The sequence below is a fragment of the Taudactylus pleione genome, unplaced genomic scaffold (genome assembly GCF_031769625.1).
Source record: "Taudactylus pleione unplaced genomic scaffold, aTauple2 ptg000619l, whole genome shotgun sequence".
NCBI classification, from domain to species: Eukaryota; Metazoa; Chordata; class Amphibia; order Anura; family Myobatrachidae; genus Taudactylus; species Taudactylus pleione.
The window spans coordinates 800,595-818,925 of record NW_028285021.1 but is presented as its reverse complement, the minus strand read 5'-3'; the positions used below and the strand labels follow the sequence as shown (position 1 = coordinate 818,925).

At 40.3% G+C, this 18,331-nt stretch overlaps 1 protein-coding gene across 2 annotated transcripts in view; it reads right to left on the bottom strand.

Annotated features, from left to right (window-relative positions):
* The window catches only part of LOC148479628 (carnitine O-palmitoyltransferase 1, liver isoform-like), a 74,503-nt gene that overhangs the window by 17,072 nt on the left and 39,100 nt on the right, over nucleotides 1–18,331 (bottom strand). Inside the window, exons 6-13 of one of the 2 annotated variants that reach the window (XM_088454497.1) lie at nucleotides 15,396–15,533; nucleotides 15,177–15,254; nucleotides 11,597–11,704; nucleotides 7,885–7,972; nucleotides 4,342–4,537; nucleotides 2,463–2,651; nucleotides 1,594–1,699; nucleotides 147–263 (exon numbers count right to left, since the gene is read on the bottom strand). In XM_088454497.1, the coding sequence (XP_088310623.1) occupies nucleotides 147–263; nucleotides 1,594–1,699; nucleotides 2,463–2,651; nucleotides 4,342–4,537; nucleotides 7,885–7,972; nucleotides 11,597–11,704; nucleotides 15,177–15,254; nucleotides 15,396–15,533 (1,020 nt within the window). Of the gene's footprint in view, nucleotides 1–146; nucleotides 264–1,593; nucleotides 1,700–2,462; nucleotides 2,652–4,341; nucleotides 4,538–7,230; nucleotides 7,316–7,884; nucleotides 7,973–11,596; nucleotides 11,705–15,176; nucleotides 15,255–15,395; nucleotides 15,534–18,331 lie in introns of both variants that reach the window. The other variant, XM_088454498.1, reaches the window with a different exon arrangement.

The following is an 18,331-nucleotide window of genomic DNA, read 5'->3' as shown; positions in this document are numbered from 1 at the left end:
CCCACATCAATATGCTGGGTTAAGATAAATGTGATTTAAAATACAGATGTAGAAACCAAGTGTCCATTGCAATTATAATAAATGTCTATGTGTGCAAACAACTCAATAAGGCCCATGATCGGTGTATATAAAACCACTTGTCTTACCTCTTCTGGGATATCCCACTGCAGTCTGCTGGGAGAAAGGATGCTAGGGTTGATCTCTCCTAAACAATGCCCATCCTCTGAGTATCCCAAGTCAAACTTATCAGTAGCCATGACATACTGTAATAATAAAACAAGGTTTGTATTTAAAAAAAAAAAAAAACACCATCTGGCAATATCAGCGTGCCAGAAACATGGGTTAAATGTGTCATAATATAGCAAAAAATGGCTTAAGATAAATTGCTCTTGTATAGTTGCCTTTGCAGGTTTACAGTTTTTTTTTTTAAAACTGATGAATTAAATCGTACTTGCCTTGGCACCCGCTTCTCATGATTACCAACATTAACGGTGTGTAACAAATAAATGACACATTAAATCAGTTTAGGAAGAGGTGACCGCTGCCAGGAGGCAAAGGTAGGCAAAGGTAGAAAGAGGGTCAGCTAGTTAGAACCTGCCAGTGTCTCCAAAACATCGAGCAAGTGACACCGCTCTCAAAGCCCGCAACATCTACAACCCCCACAGCCGGGCTCCACACAAATGCCCACAAAAAAAACTATAAACACATAGTGGTTAATACCACAATCTCTAATTTAATTTTTTCTTCACAGCATTGCCCAGAGATCATATTATTTTATTATCCTTTACTTTTTATCTTAATTTTACTTTTTATTACTTTTACTCTATTTTATAATTTTCTTATCTTTTATTTTCTCAGATCCATAGTTGTACATCTTACTCATTATGCAAGCGCTCTTTTTTATGCTTATACATTACTTCAAAAATCAAAATTCAGAAAATTATGAATACAGTGTCAGTTCATTGGTTTACATTTGGATTATGTCATCGTTTCACCTTTTTGTATCAAGTGCAATAACCCTGCTGTACTGTTTGGGTCTATTTGACCCAAAACAAAATTTGTTTCGGTGTCAGTTCGTTCGTAATTATTGTTTATTTTGGCTTGTTCATCTGAATGTTTATTTACTCTAATAAAACTTTGGAGAACATCCATTGTTTGAATATTAGTGAAAAGCGTAATTTTATGATACGTGTCATATTGACCCGAACAGTACATGAGTATAGTAGACCCGAGCAGAACAGCAGGGTTAATATTACAAATGTGTGCTTGTATGCCCTTGCAACCAGTGCCCTTCCTATCATTCCTAAAATGTCTATTTATAAGTAGCAATCTAAAGTGGAACTGTAATAGTAAACGAGATGTAGACATCGGTGCTATTTCGGCAAGTATGCCTTATTTTATCTAAACAGTAATCATTGAAAAGGCAAAACAGATGAGGATTTGCCTTTTTAAATGATGGCCGCTTTAAAAAATAAAATAAAAAAATAAGACAGACTTGCCAGAATAGTGACGATGTCTGTATATTTCATTACTACACACCACTGGGGAATACGTAGTTTATATATCAATAACCAATTAATGAGAATAACTTGCCTCCCATAGATGACCAAGGATCGGGGCATCAGCCCAGGAATGCTCACAGTTCATACCCATCTTCCCGTTCTTGAAGACAATGAAGCTTATTGTTTTATCGAACCACCTAGACCAGATTACATAGTGCAATTACCACAATTTTATATACACCATAAATGAGAGATGCATGTGCAGAAACATACAAATTAATTTGACAGCAGAAAAAAATTACAGGTCCTTCTAGTCAGCCCCAATTTTTTTTTTAATTATTAATTTATATGTGTGTTTTTTTAATTTTTATTACCACCACGGTGGATATCTTGAAAGCTAGATTCACAAAAAAATATTAAAGTATTCTTATATTGGGCAGTCACAGATTTCATATATGAACTGTATAGGGTTATCACTAAATAAATATTCAACTAAAACGTAACTTTTATTAGATCAATAATAAATATCCAAGTCCAAGAGGCAAAATATTAAAATGACAATAAACAAAACTGTAAAATACCAATGTCTAATATGACACAAAATTGATGGGACTTAAAATTATGACTGTAAACTCCTATTGTTAGGTCTTGTTACTTGGGAGCTGATTGGTTGGTACTTTATCTCAAAGGCTTAGTATATCTACCCCTGTCATTTTAATGACAGGAACTGATTGGTTGGTACTTTATCTCTCTCCAAGGCTAAGTACATCTCCTACTTGGTTTCCAATTAAATTCTTATTTTATGTTTTTGGGACCAAGATCAGTTAACTTATGTATAAGATTATCAATAATCAATTTATGGAGTTACTACAAATTAACAAAATGGTCTGAGCCCTAATGGCTTTATGAAACACAAAATTACCCATAAACACACTCATCACCTAGGAAGCAGCTAATTACCTATCGTAGCATTTTCCGTGCAAGAGAGACTTGGCGTATTTGTCAAGAGATGTCACTGGGTCTTCCCTGTCGTATCCTTGTTCGGTCTCATCTAGTGTTACAAAAAAAGCAGCTTTCTCCACGGCCTCCAGGCTCTGCTTGTTCCTTCCATTGCCGAAGTAAGCTTTGCGAGCATTAGCCCAGGGTACCCTGAATTACACACAATATACATTTTAGTTACTGAAAAAATATATATAAGCTTTAGGAATATGGTCACTAATAACAACAAGAGGACAGTCACTGTGATTCTGCTGTAGAATACTGTTTTATAAACCTAGAGTTCATTCCATTTATACTTTCTTTTATAGCCTCTAGGTGTCACTGTGCTGTACATGGTAAGACGTAGCCCTCCGCCTAATGTTTTCGGGACAGTAACTGCATTTTTGGAGGCTAAAAGATTGCCACTACAAACACTCGAAAACCATCATACTGAGTTAGTACACAGCAATAAATAAAAAAAATTTAAATACCAAAATTCCATACTATACATATTTACACAATATAATTAATCTAATATAGAGGATGCCACCTTTTTAAAAACAAAAAATACCATAGTATAGTATAATATAACACTCTAATGGTGCACACACACGGTCAGATCTGTCAGATGAATGACGAACGATAAACGACGAACGATTTTACCAAAGATTCTATGAACTACGAACGATTTTTGACAGTATTAAAATGAATGAAAATCTACCAAATCTGCCTGCAAACATCAGATGTCAGATATCGTTATCTGACAAACTGGAATGCGCATCGTTCATCGTTGCAGGGACATATGTCAGATTTTCTTTCAGATATCTGACCGTGTGTATGCACCATTATTTAATATGATGAACTCCTTTACAATGCTTCCTGTTAGAAGTGTGGCTACGGCTGCTTTTAAGAATTATTCAATACAGTATTTTATGGTGTATATGTATTATTACAATATGGGGCAAGCACTTTTGTTTCCCCAATAAATAACAGTGCACCTGTTCTTTTAAATAAGAGGGTAATCTCCTAGATGTTTAATTACAAAGGAATCCGTTTATTGCAGTGCCCCATACCCCATGACTAATAATACTGTAAAGAATATCTGCTATTTTGCAACAGATCTCAGATTAGTTATGTCAATATCTTGGGACTTTCAAATTAACAGCAGAGAACAAACATTCGATGACGCGGTTTACAATTCAATACAACACGCTCTGCTCAAGTCACACATTCCAAACTGTAGGGCACCTGATAAAAGGGATCCAAAGTTATTTTCAGATGATATAGCCTACAGTGTAGGAATACACCATTTTACATACCACAACCCATTTCCCAGCACTAGCTAGCAGCAGATACTGTGTAATAAGAATACGTAGATTAATAACACATTAGTGTAAGATAAGGATTGTAGAAATTTTCAAAAATAAAATAATCCAAGATGACTTTACACCATAGAGACAGAAGGTTTAATATTATAAACCATACAAGTAACTTTAACCAGAATGCTCTGCTTCTTCGGGCCCGCTTTCTCTATTGCACATCTCCACAACATTCTAGACCAATAAGAAGAGCAGAGCGCGTTGTACATGCTAGAGAGGCAGCACTGGAGAAGCCCATCTTTACAGCAGCACCACGGACCTGTCCAATGCCCTAACTGCCGCATGTATTAGCATCGGAGCCCCCATGAGGGCAAAGCTGTGTCTAACGCTATAACCACTTCTTTCATTGTCACATAAGTCCCCATGGGGGCAGGGTTGTCTAACCAATGCCATAAATCCTTCTTGCATTACTGTATTAGTCCTGTGTGAGTGTGACCCTTATACAGCGCATATAGAACATGGTCTCGGGAAGAGCAAAATACCTGTCACCAGCAGTGAGTGCTGCCAGCTTTTCCTCTCCAGGCTGGGGTACAGACTGGTCATCGAGAATTCGCTGTATTTGCTGCTGAATCTCTCTTGGCTTTAGCAGCCTTCCATCATGGTACAGCCACACTTTGAAGTAACGTCCTTTGTGGTAGACAACAATGTGCTTGCTGTCCTTTACATGCTGTATGGTATCTACAATGATCAGAGGTTTATAATGAAAATAAATTACATTATACCCAACCCTACCCCTGGGAGCACACTGCCCGCCTACCCCTGGAAGCACACTGCCCGCCTACCCCTGGAAGCACACTGCCCGCCTACCCCTGGAAGCACACTGCCCGCCTACCCCTGGAAGCACACTGCCCGCCTACCCCTGGAAGCACACTGCCCGTCTACCCCTGGAAGCACACTGCCCGTCTACCCCTGGAAGCACACTGCCCGTCTACCCCTGGAAGCACACTGCCCGTCTACCCCTGGAAGCACACTGCCCGCCTACCCCTGGAAGCACACCGGCCGCCTACCCCTGGAAGCACACTGCCCGCCTACCCTTGGGATGACACTGCCCTCCTACAGTGGACTAATTACGAAAAGGGTCCCTATTTCCTGTCATTAGATGAGGCTTAATACAGTTTGGGCTATACAGATCTGGGGACAATGAGCGTAAGCAATTACTTTCCCATTCTATTACACCTATACAATCTACCCTTACAGAATTTGGATTTCATTATATATGAGAGATAATGGGGGAGATGTACTAAGCCTTGGAGAGAAAAAGTGGAGAGAGAAAGTGCCAACCAATCAGCTCCTGTCATTTTTCAAACAGCCTGTAAAGTAAGGAGCCGATTGGTTGGTACTTTATCTCCATTCACTTTCTCTCTCTCCAAGGCTTAGTCCATCTCCCCCAATGTGCTGCCTGGAGCAACCTCTAGTCTAAGGACTAAATAACTCAATGAAAAGTATGTTTAGGAGCAACAATGCATTTCTGATGTTCTATTTACTGTAGGTCTCAGGGCTTCTCCATGACGTCAAATATTCTAATGTACAGTATATCATCCCATACAATGCAGAAATGCAGCATGAAGTATCCCCTAGGCCTAGTGTAAATGAGAAGGCTATTCATTATCGGAGACCATATGGCAGCATGAGGCAGAGCGACAGATACATTTATAAAGATGTATACATATATGCTCCGTCATGTATCAAGATACCACCCAAGCACAGGGGTATTATTCAGTCATGTAATGGGACAACTGGGGATAGGCTGGGAAAGGTATGATAAAATTTAAGCGGATTGAAATCAAGGAAGCTTTGTAATAAGCAATAGGGTTGGTCTACTACAGGGAGCTAAACTACAACACGAACACTACGCATTTCATCTATAAGTATCACTATGTTCAATACTAATCCGTAGCAGATACTAGGACGCGGATAATAGGACGTGGTCTGCGTGATAATTTAATAGAAAAACTCTGGAAAGAAACTGATCTCTAAATACTTTGAAGTATTCTTATGCTTTGTTGAAATAACTTTGAGCAAAATAAATATTAAACAACCCAATCACCAGACACCGTGAATCAGGAAGCTTGTAGCAATTCATTTCTTTGAAAAGAGCGTTTACGCATCTTACAGTCAGCAGATTGCAGAAAACACTGACCGTAAAACAGCAGAAGGTGAAAAAGGAGGTCATGCAAAGAGAGCAGGGCAAGTGGTTATTGGCACAAAGATACTACGATGTCTGGTTAAGCAAACGCGTGGTGACAATTCTCAGGCACACAGCATTATGTGGCAACTAGGATATAAAAATTAGTTATACACAATGACATTATTGTAAAGCTTGCATACCGTGTGATCCATTTACAAACAAGGCCATCCGCAGGCTGATATAAAGCAGATCGTATATTCTTTCTATAGCCAGAAAGCAACTTGATGTACAGCCTGCATAGTACTCATTCTACATTCAGTGTATTAGCCTTTCCTTAGGGAACATATTACATACAAAGCATAAGAACATATATGGTGCTGCAATAGACTCGCCTCTGTCTGGCCACAATAAACCAGGTTCACAATCTTTGAATGCTATTATATTAAGTGGGTATCCATCACTGCTGATGAACAAACCCCTTTTGTAGAAGAAGGGTCACCTCTGACTGTCATTCCTATGAGGCTACTGTTTGAGAAATAATAATGTATAACAGGCATAGCAAAACAAAGATTATTACAATGTATACTCTACTGTAAATTACAATATAGTGATATTTGATGTCCATTTAAAAACATGTGGCCATAGGCTGAGTACTTTTATGCAGGTCTAGGGGTTGACTTAATATCCGTAAGTAGTTATAGTACTGGGAGCATTATTACTATAACATAACATAAGTATTTCTAATAAACAGACTCTCAGCAATTATAAGTGAGGACATCATAACTCACTGTTCATATATATACTTTTATATGTGTGTGAACATCACTGGTGTTAAACGGAAAATATGTACCTCAGAATGAGTTACGGTACCAGGTACAGAAAATGCCCGAGACAATTGTATTCTCACAGACATTTGGGCAGGGGAGCATACTTAAATTAATGTTCGTGTACAAACAGAAACCCAGGGTCCATCAAACTCTGCACTGACAAATGCTATTGTCACGCACGGTCACACTTTATGGACCTTGTATATAACATAAAACGGTCAGTTTGTAAATGGTCCACACTTGCACTGTTAGGTTTCACTTTTTTTATTTTGCCAACAAACTTTGCACAAAAATTAATCAGAACACAGAAATTTGGAGGTTATGCTGCCACGTGCTCTTGTTAAATATGGTTCTCGCGGCACATGCGCTAGGATTGCAATGACTAAAAAACATGACAGACAGGGCCAGGGCTGTACCTGTCTCAACGCCTGGTATACGGCTAGTATTGAACATTCGTTCATACTGGTAGGAACACATTGGAATGGTATTATTAATCATAAGCTGGAAGGAAACATAAAAGGATGATAAAAAAAATGAGGGAAGGATATGGAAAATATATTATGTTTAAACAGGTATAAAGCAATACAGAAATGAAATGAACATAAAACATTAGGAAGGACCCACATGAACCTAGAACAAAAATACCAAAATAAAAAGGATAGAAGTTGATAAGCAGCCTTCTAGATGCAGGGAGGAACATCAAGGTACCTAATGAAATATTACCTGTGAGACCATGCAAAAAGCTCAGCCGATGTCACTTTTAAACATTACATACGTCAAGCAGGAATAAATTCAGCAAATCAAATGCAATATACATGGGATGAATTTAAATTTAGAGTGAACACAAATCAATAGCAGATTTGATTCCCACAGACTACTAGCAATGGTCCCATTGCATCAGATTTTAAAGAAGCCACACTGATTTTTGTAAGACAACCCTTTGACCTGTTTTTTCCAAGTCTTACGATTACAGTCCTTGGAAATCAATATAGCAGCAACAGGCGAGAAAGTCTCACGGTTAATATTTGATAGATAGCAAGGCTAGCACCACGACCATTGGCTGCCCTTACCTGTCTCTTCTCCAGGGATTCTGGAAGTATTAAACATTCTCTCCCACTGAGCTGAGCATAGTGGAACAGTGGATCCCATCAGCAGAATCTTCACCACATACCAAACAATGTGCCAATTGGGTGATAAATAAAATATTTAAAGAGATATGGTAATATAACGTGGGGAAGAAAGCCAGTAAGATACAGGAATGCAGTTTATCTACTAGTGCCAGGAGGGCAACATAATCTAGGTACTGACACCATTAGTCCAATAATCAGTGTTTTATGTACTGATCTCTTACACACAGTGTAGGTGGCCATTTTGTGATAGGTGTAGCTCATCAATGCTTCAATGACATCACTACTTCCTAGTCAACTGATTGGCTGTATTCTCATAAGTAGTTCAACCCAAAATGTCTGCCTCCACTGGGTGCAGGCCAAAAGGTATACGAACACAGGTTACGTCTTTATTAAGTTTTATATTATGACCTATGTTTAATAAGACTCAGTCATCAAGGGACAGTACTGGCAAAAAGCAGCAGGAAATGGTTTGGACTTTCATCAATTGATTAGCTCATTTGTAGTTAATCATTTGACTAGAGATGTGGATACAGTATATAGATTTTCTTAGAACTCTGGTCCTTGTAAATCATGAATCACATAGGTCACAAGGGGATTCATAGGGGTATTTCTATAAAGTTGTAGACATTAATGTGCAAATGTACAAGAGTCACAGGTTACCCAACCCCGATAAACATATATATTGGGGCTATAACTCATTTGTTCTTGAGGTACATGAGTTATACACATCCCATGGGTACACTGAAAATGCTGTGTTTAGCGCAAAGGTTTTTCTAAAAAAAAAAAAAAAATAATAACTTTTTCAAATACCGAATAAAGGGCCTAATGCTGGGTACACACTGGCAGATGTATTGGCCGAACATTTGATCGGCCAATATATCTTGTGTGCATCGCCCAGTGTGTACCAGCGATATGTCTGTGATATAGTGGCTCATCGTGCTGTGTGTATGAGCGTGCAGTCGACCGCCCGTACACTTGCAGCAGAGACCGTGGGGCGCAACACGCCCACGGCCAGCAGGACCCACGGCCAGATGATGGTTGTTCAGTGTGTATGAATGACCATCATCTGCAGATATATCTGTGAGGTGTGTACCCAGCTTAAGATGTTCTTAAATAACCATTAAACAGATGTCTTTGATTGTGAAACAAGCATTTATTGTATGTACACTTGTCTTTCTCTCTGTAACAGGTCATTCTACTAAGGCACTTACAGACTGAGAAAGAACAATACCTTGTTTCATCTACAAAGATAATGCATAAACAACCTTAAATACCTTAAACAAAGATTTTATCTTTTATCTATTGTGACCAGTTTGTCAACACTTTTAGGCAGTGTGACCGATATATTACCTAAGGCATTAAATATAGGGCCTGATTCAGACCCACTCGCAAGCGGCTGTCCGCTCGCAAGTGGGTCGATGTTGTGCACTGCGCATGCGCACGACGGAGCTCGTGCGCATGCGCCAGACGCGACGAGCGAAGGACTTTCCTTCGCTCGTTGTGTCTGATCAAAGGGGGCGTGCTGTCGATGTTGATTGGCAGCACGCCCCCTTTGGTGGGCGTGCCTGGGGCGTGCCTCCCTGCCGGGGGCGTTCCCAAGGGAACGCCTACCGTCAGATGCCGGCCCACTGACATCACTAGTGATGTCAGTGGGAGTGATTTTGGCTCTGATAGAGCCAAAATCACTCCGGGCCTTGCGGTTGAAAAACTCAACCGCAGGCTCCGGCTCGCAGTGGCGATGGTCGCGATGGTCAAGACCATCGCGGCCATCAAACTGCACGCTCGTATAGGTTGTGGGTGGTGACCCACAGCTATACGAGCGTCCAGGAGGACGCTCCATAATTATGGAGGGCGGCCCTCATTCAGAGCGTGCGCTCTGCTCAGAGCGTACGGCTCTGAATGAGGGCCATAATCCTGTATTTTGCTTTAGAAGCATAAAGTCACAATACTCCTACAAGTTGTGATCTCCTAACAGAAATCTATTAATAGTTGAGCTCCCGGCAGATTTGTTCTTACTGTATAAGCCCCTCCAGACATTCCCCTCTGCTGTCCAACACGGGATCTTTTCTCTGCTTGGATACGTTGCACATTATTCATAGGATAATGTACTCTCTGCTGTATATTATAAGGATTTTGGAAGTCGTTATGAGTTCTCTGACCATATGAATGCACAAGGCTGCAGGCTGAGTGCTTAAAGCACATGATGACTTTCGATAACCTTATAACTTGCAGGAGGGGTGCATTCAGGGAGATGGAATATAGCAGCACCTATCGTGTCGCTATAAGCTCTTCTTGCTTTGCCTATTATCGAGGGAAAGCAGGAAGCAATAACGCTGAGATGTATCGGCTGCCAGAGTGGGGGAGAGAAAACTCCCCCCTCCATCTATTGCTGCATTATTTTTAAAGTAAAAACTAGTAATGTGAGTAATGTAATGTAAGCAGAATCATTTCAGTAAACAGGCTGGATATAGATCAGGGGTGGGGAACCTTTTTTCTGCAGAGGGCCATTTTGATACATATAACATTCTTTGCGGGCCTGGTCTAGACCATGCCCCCTACGCGTGATGTCACATGGGGCCGGGGCCACAATAGCTGGTGATTACAGCAATGCCCGGAGTATCCTGAGGATGCTTTGGGGTGCTGTAAGGGCAGCGATGTGACCGTCTGAAGCGTCCTAAGGATGCTCCAGGCGGCACTGCTGCATATATTATGGCTGCAGGGTGCCGTTCTAGTCACCCTGCTAGCCAAATGAGGCTAGCAGAAAAAAGCTCTGAGGGCCAGACCAAATGATACCGAGGGCCTTATAAGGCCCCTGGCCAGGAAGTTCCCCATCCCCGATATAGATGATCAATTTGTAACTGTGTACAAACATACAGGGCTGCAAGGGGGTTTTAGTGTATTATTTAGCACTCAATGATCACAATATTAATTTTATTGATATATGTAATCCTAGTACTAGGGCATATGTACCATTCGTTTGGGATCTCCATATACACTAACTGCACTGTCCAATGTAATCTGATACTACAGAAGTGTCATCACACACCTAGGGGTATATGTACTAAAGCGTGTGTTTATAGAAGTGGAGTTGTTTCCCATAGCACCCAATCAGATTCTAGCTATTATCTTCTAGAAGGTGCTAAGTAAATGATAACGTAGAATCTGATTGGTTGCTATGGGCAACATCTCCACTTCTATAAACCCGCACTTTAGTAAATATACCCCTTAGCCTCAATAAAGTCATGCAGCGTGAGACGCCTGGCGCGAGTAAGCCATGCTAAACGGTGTAGCGTCTTTGTTGTGTTCGGATGCAACAAAACCGCTTTAGGAGACTGCGGCATCAAAGAAAGCCGCGGCCTCTCCATCGTAGCACTTCGTATACAGATTCAGACTCCGGCACACACAGATGTACAAGTGTCGCATATCAAATTAATCAGTGCAGTCTCGTGAAGTGGTTTTGTTGCATCCGATTGCGAAAAAGATGCGAAAGACGCTCTGCATATACATATACATGCCCATGCGTTACGTATATATCTTTGCATGGTTAGCAAAGGCCTAGGCACAAGAATATTGCAATATAGTTACTAAGGAAACAAAACAAACACAACAGAGTAACACATGCCAATTCCCACAGATGAAAAACAAAACCTACCGGCTTAATTTCCTCTCTGTCCAGTTTTCTCCGGTAGAGCAGAAGGGAATGGATGGCATTTCCAGCTCTTGCAGCTTGTACATGGGTTGGCAACACATACAGGTAATCCTAGGGGAGGCAAGAGTGTATTATACGTTACCTTGCAACAATGACGATGGAAAGACTACTTGTCATCACATGTAAATGAACACAAATGTACACTTTTCACCCAGATGTGCTTTAAAAGGTAAATTTAACATTCATGAGATATTGTAAAGTATTAGTAGAAGAAATGAGTAAGCCTACATGTAGCCAATCTGTAAAGCAGGGTGCAGCAAAATCCTCTTTGGTCTGTCTGCCTTGTACCATGTTAGATCTCCACTGCATTTCAACTGGATGTGGTACAAATAGTCAACACCAAAATGTCGACATGATCTGTAAGCTGACATTCAGAACGTAGATGTGGATGGTAAGACGAGAGGTCAAATGTTGACATTCACAATGTCAACATTGCCCGAAAGTCGACATTGTGAATATAGACAGTCAACATGTCAGCAATGCGGTTTTAAATATAATCCATAACCGCAGCCCAACACTAAAATTGGCTGTCACATTAAGACAATGTCTATAATCTCTCAGAATGTTGACATGTAGAGAATAGACATTCTGGTATTGACATACAGTATACCATTACAACAACGTAATGCAACAGCTGGAGGGTGGACTCAAAAGAACTACACTCAGCTGACTACCTGAGAGGGCCACATAGTGAGGAAGAAATGGACACTGGTGGATATCACCATTGTCCGTTACATGGCGCTGATGTAGAGTTTCCTAAAGGACACTTTCTAAAAAGTAAACAAAAAAAAATGACCTAAAAAGCCCCCATAATCCTACACCAATATCATCTGCTAGATCAGGGGTTCAGTTATCTCTAATTATTTCATTTGGATCTGATGGAGGAGAGTGGTCCTCCCTGATGAACCATAGGTTGATAACCAATTGTGTGTTAAGACAAACTGTTGAAATTACTTCACCTACTTCCCATTTAGATTGTAAACTCTTTGGAACTTGGGCCCTCATTCAGAGCCGTACGCTCTGAGCAGAGCGCACGCTCTGAATGAGGGCCGTCCTCCATAATTATGGAGCGTCCTCCTGGACGCTCGTATAGCTGTGGGTCACCACCAACAGCCTATACGAGCGTGCAGTTTGATGGCCGCGATGGTCTTGACCATCGCCACTGCGAGCCGGAGCCTGCGGTTGAGTTTTTCAACCGCAAGGCCCGGAGTGATTTTGGCTCTATCAGAGCCAAAATCACTCCCACTGACATCACTAGTGATGTCAGTGGGCCGGCTTCTGACGGTAAACGTTCCCTTGGGAACGCCCCCGTCTGGGCAGCCACGCCCCCGGCACGCCCACCAAAGGGGGCGTGCTGTCAATCAACATCGACAGCACGCCCCCTTTGATCAGACACAACGAGCGAAGGAAAGTCCTTCGCTCGGCGCGTCTGGCGCATGCGCACGACGGAGCTCCCGCCGTCGTGCGCATGCGCAGTGTACAACATCGACCCACTTGCGAGCGGACAGCCGCTTGCGAGTGGGTCTGAATCAGGCCCTTGGTTCTCATTGTACTTATTTTTCCCAATAATATGATGCCTGTTCATTAATACTGTAAGAGGTTACATTCACCATGCGCCACCATGTAAATGTATTGCATCAAAAATGTTCCTTCATGGTTTTCGCATGGGGGAGGGTAAGAGGTATGAGAAGGTAATAAAGTGACTTATTGCGCTCAGTGTACTTTGTACTATTACGTCCTAGCGGTAATAGTACAAGAATGAACATAATGTTATCTGCACGGAACAAGAACATAAACAAAACAAACCCGTCATTACTTTTATAATCCAATCCCCAAATAGATTATAAATGCTTTCAAGCATCTTCCTTATTCTCTGTGTGTATTTGTTTCTCACAATAATATACTGTTATTGCCTTAATACTGTAACGTACACCTTGTGGCAAGACACAACTGAACATATTAAACCACAACATTGTCATTCAGAGAGACAGCGGTCACACAAGGACAGGGTAAAGGAGTGAGGAGGTTACAAAGTCTTCTAACTCTGGGTAGCTCGGTGGACTTTGGTCTCCGTATTGTAAAAGTATTATCACAGCCTTGTAGTAATAATACAAGGCGGGGGGGTAAGGTCATTTACTAGGAATTAGCACATAATAAAATAAAAGCACAGACCAAATGCTAAATAATCAATACGGATAAACAAAGCATGGGTGATGGAAAATATATCCAATTTATATTTAACTGAATGATGAAATAAATAATGAAGGGTAGTCTTCAGCTTTTTTAGTTAATTGATAAATTCCGTATCAACTGCTGCAGCATCGTGAACTATCTTCCAGGGTTTATATTTAATAGAAGTCTGGAGCGGTGTGTGGTCATCGCTGCAGGACGAATGTGCCATCAGCTGAAAACATTGATCAATCATCAACTCTTTCTAATATAAACAGTCACCTTTTATAAACGTATGGTAGCCTAAACGTACAGCTACAAAAGTAGCGCTCATGGTCTTTCATTTGCACCTAAAAGTTCCAATGTATACTGAGGTTGTGCTTGTCATAGGGATTAATGATCCCTATGTTTCTAAATGTCCTAGTGGTTTTTACCATATTGCAAACAAAGGCCTCAGAACATGACCAAATGCCAAAAGCTACGTGTCCTTAAGTACTTCTGACACTAGACATACGGCTAGTGCAAGTAATAACAATATAAGCTACATTATTACTCTGAACTGATATAATACACTTAGGGGTATATTTATTAAAGTGTGGGTTTTTAGTAGTGGAGTGGTTGCCCTAACCAATCAGATTCTAGCTATTATCTTCTAGAAGGTGCTAGATAAATGATAAGTAGAATCTGATTGGTTGCTATGGGCAATATCTCCACTTCTATAAACCCGCACTTTAGCAAATATACCCCTTAGTATGGGATACAATGACAGGGATGGGAGTTTGTAGTCCAGAATTGTGCAACTATTATATGTGACCACAATTAGATTTGATCTTCAGTGACTCGATTAAGTATTCCATCTCACGATCCATAGATATTAATAGCACTTCACAATGGAGGTAATAGGTAGAAATTGGTAAAACTCACTAAAACAAACATTTATAGGGTGGGATTTAGGTTCCGGTCAATAAACAGATTAAAAAATATATTTTAGGTACATAAGCAAGGCTAATTCAGAGGAAAGAGTTAAACGTTTGATTATGCAGACAGTAACATGATGCAGATTACATTAATGTGTCGTTACACACAGCAAACAATCAGCTAGGTGAAAGATCAAATTGCTTTGTCGGATTTGGGGTCCTTCAACAAAAGAAGAGGGAATTCTAAAATGTTATTTACAGAACACAATATATAGGCTAGAATTCAAGTGTAGACAAGTTAGTACTAAAAAGAGCAGCATAGTAAATAGACAAGTGATACTCAGTACATGAGACTGATAAAGTTTTTGCTGTAGGATCTGTCAGAAGCTTTTATCTTATTGCTTGAGGAGACAATGGTTTCTTCTTTGAACACTTACCATTGCATAGTAATTACTGTTGACCATGATTGGCCCACGGCCTCTGAGGTAGATATACTCTTCCCACCAGTCACTCACCTATCGGGACACAAGAAATGGCACTAAAGTAATATATTCCACAACAAAACAAACAGTCACTAACACAAGAACAATACAAGCCAATAAACACTAAACTGTGCACTACACATACATTATTTATTGCTGAAATGCATCACTTACATAGTTTGTAGCCCACCACGATTTCAGCTTCAGGTACCACTGAAGTCTTGGTCCTAGGTTAACGGCAAAATCTTTGGCAAGACCTTCCATCCTGTTATACTGCTGATCATCCATCAGAGGCTTAACAGAGTCCAAATACTACAGGGATAGGGGAAGAGAGTTTGGCGTTGGCAAAGTAGTTTATTTCGAACGTGTCTATTCCTTAGTTTTCTTTCACCAATATATTCACATTCTATCTACAAAAGCAGCCAAAACGCCCATTTATGTGGTGGTATAGAAGGTAACATATTCTATTAATGCTCTCTAATGGTGCATACACACGGTCAGATTTTTCTTCAGATCTGAATGATATCGATTTAAAAAATCGTTCAATCGTTCATATCTGAAGGAAAATCTGACATGTCTGAACGATGAGAGTTCCCGATGGTCAGATAACGATATCTGACATCTGATGTGTTTGCAGTCAGATTTGGACAATTTCAGTCATTTTAATGCAGACAAAAATCGTTCATAGTTCAAATCGTTAATCAAATCGTTCATCGGACACATCTGACAAATCTGACAGTGTGTATGCTCCATAATGGTGCATACACATGGTCAGATTTTTCTTCAGATCTGAACGATAACGATTTAAAAAATTGTTCAATCGTTCATATCTGAAGGAAAATCTGACATATCTGACATGTCTGAACGATGAACAATTAACGATGAGCGTTCCCGATGGTCAGATAACGATATCTGACATCTGATGTGTTTGCAGTCAGATTTGGACGATTTCAGTCATTTTGATGCAGTCAAAAATCGTTCACAGTTCAAATCGTTTGCAAAATCGTTCATAGGTGGTCAAATTGTTCATATCGTTCATCTGACAAATCTGACCGTGTGTATGCTCCACAAGAATAGCATTGCCAAATCCTGCAAATCTGCTTGTGCGGTGTTAGCAAAAGCAGCACAGCGCCGAGTCTTCATAATGTAAACCATATCACTGGTCCTAGGGGGAACTTCAGGGTAATGTGGCCACACTGGATTGGGCCACACTGGATTGGGGGTGTGGCTATGCATCCAGGAACGCAGTCTCCCCCAACACCTTCTTGGCACCCCTCTCTGGGGCTGAATATTGTCAGAGTGGGTGGGATTACATGCTGTAAAATGATCATACAAGACAGGAAGATGTGAATGGATGGGGTCTGATTGACCGTGGAATTTTGTACTTCGTCCTGTTTTGTGGCTCCTTTTCATACTCTTTACATTTTAATCATACTTGCCCCAAACTCGGCAATAAACCAGGTACATGCCCTATAAAGTATTTTTGTACCAGATTAAAGTTAACCTCAAATGCGAGCAGCCTTATATTACCTTATATTATATTAGCCTTATATTATATCAGACACCATTCTAAAAACTTCTTTAGAATTGTTAGTGTGAGCGAAAACCAGAAACATGCAGAGATATCTGTGCTGCCATCGGTAGTGCGTTCCTTGTGAACAATTACAGGCAACTTTATGGCCATTTAAAGTCATTCATTTTTATATAAAGGATTAAAGCCACATTATACTCAAATGCTTATTTTAAAGATATGCCCCTTCTAAATAAAACAAAAATGTGCAAATATGTCTTTGAAACGCTTTTAGAATTAGAAGAATACAAAAATCTGCTTGATCATATCAGGATTTGGCCAATCCGAGGTTTTACATTGGAGTTTACACTTCAGGCAACTAGGGCCTGAACACATTAATATATATTCTGAAAAATAAGACTCTATTCAGGTTGAATTACTTCTACACTATTTACTTACAGTTAATGAATTAACGTATTCAATCTAGAAAATACTTAAAGTCACAGGTTGGTACACAAACCATTACACGCCATTTACAATAAATGACTGCCTGAAGCATGTTAGAAGCTTTCTAAATTAATAAGAGCACCATGAAAAGGCTTCAAAAACTTACGGTATCTCCGCATGTACCTAGAAAAGCATATAAAATAACATATAACCCTTTATATCTTACTTAACCATACAAACCACTGATTTTTCAAAGCTAGTAATGCAGTAGTCCAGTATGGAAATTGGTAGGTTTTCCTTTTATATAGGTTCTGCATGTGTTACTTCTGCTGTTATATATGGGCTGGATCTGCTCATCTTTTTATATCATGAAACCTAACCTTAAACCCTGTATCATTGTCAATAATGGTTTTAAAGTCACTATGCTTGACCTTCTACTTGCCTACTTTTCAAAATACATTTGAAAGAGAATGTGAAAGCAGCGCTGAAGAGGCCGTGTACTGCTCCATCCTTGAGCCTCGCCTTAAAATTGACTTATGGCCTACTGTAAATGAGCCCCGAGTTACATAGTTTGACACATGTAAACTACATACGGACAGCTATGATGTTTATTTTTGTATATTATGTGCAGACATCACAGTGTAAAAAAATAAAATAAATAAATGTGCAGAAATACCTGAACAGATTGCCTATAAATCTATACTTTAGCCATACTTACCTACTCTGCCAGAAGGAGCGGAAGACCCACATTTTTTTCCGAGTGTGTAGACCTTCCGCATCCCACCCGCTTCCTAGTGAAGTGGGAAGGACATGGAGATAACACCAGGAATCGCAGGTCTGTATGGTGGGGACTAAAATGAAGCGAGTTGCGTCGTTTTTTTAACCTTGCCCACGATTTGCGGCATTTTGCTGTGACGTGGAAGGACCTAATGATGTGCCCAGCCCTGCTACCCGAAGTGGTCAGCAACATCTCCTCTCTGGGCTTCTTTCTCAGAGAGAGAAAGTCAGCAAGTAAGACTCCATGAACCCAATAACACAAGATGTTTTACCCTGTAATTGTGCATTAAAAAAAATCCTGCACTCTACTATATTCTAGAAACTTAAGTGATCCCCTCTCACTCTCTCCTTTCCACCAGGTTCATGCAATCCACCA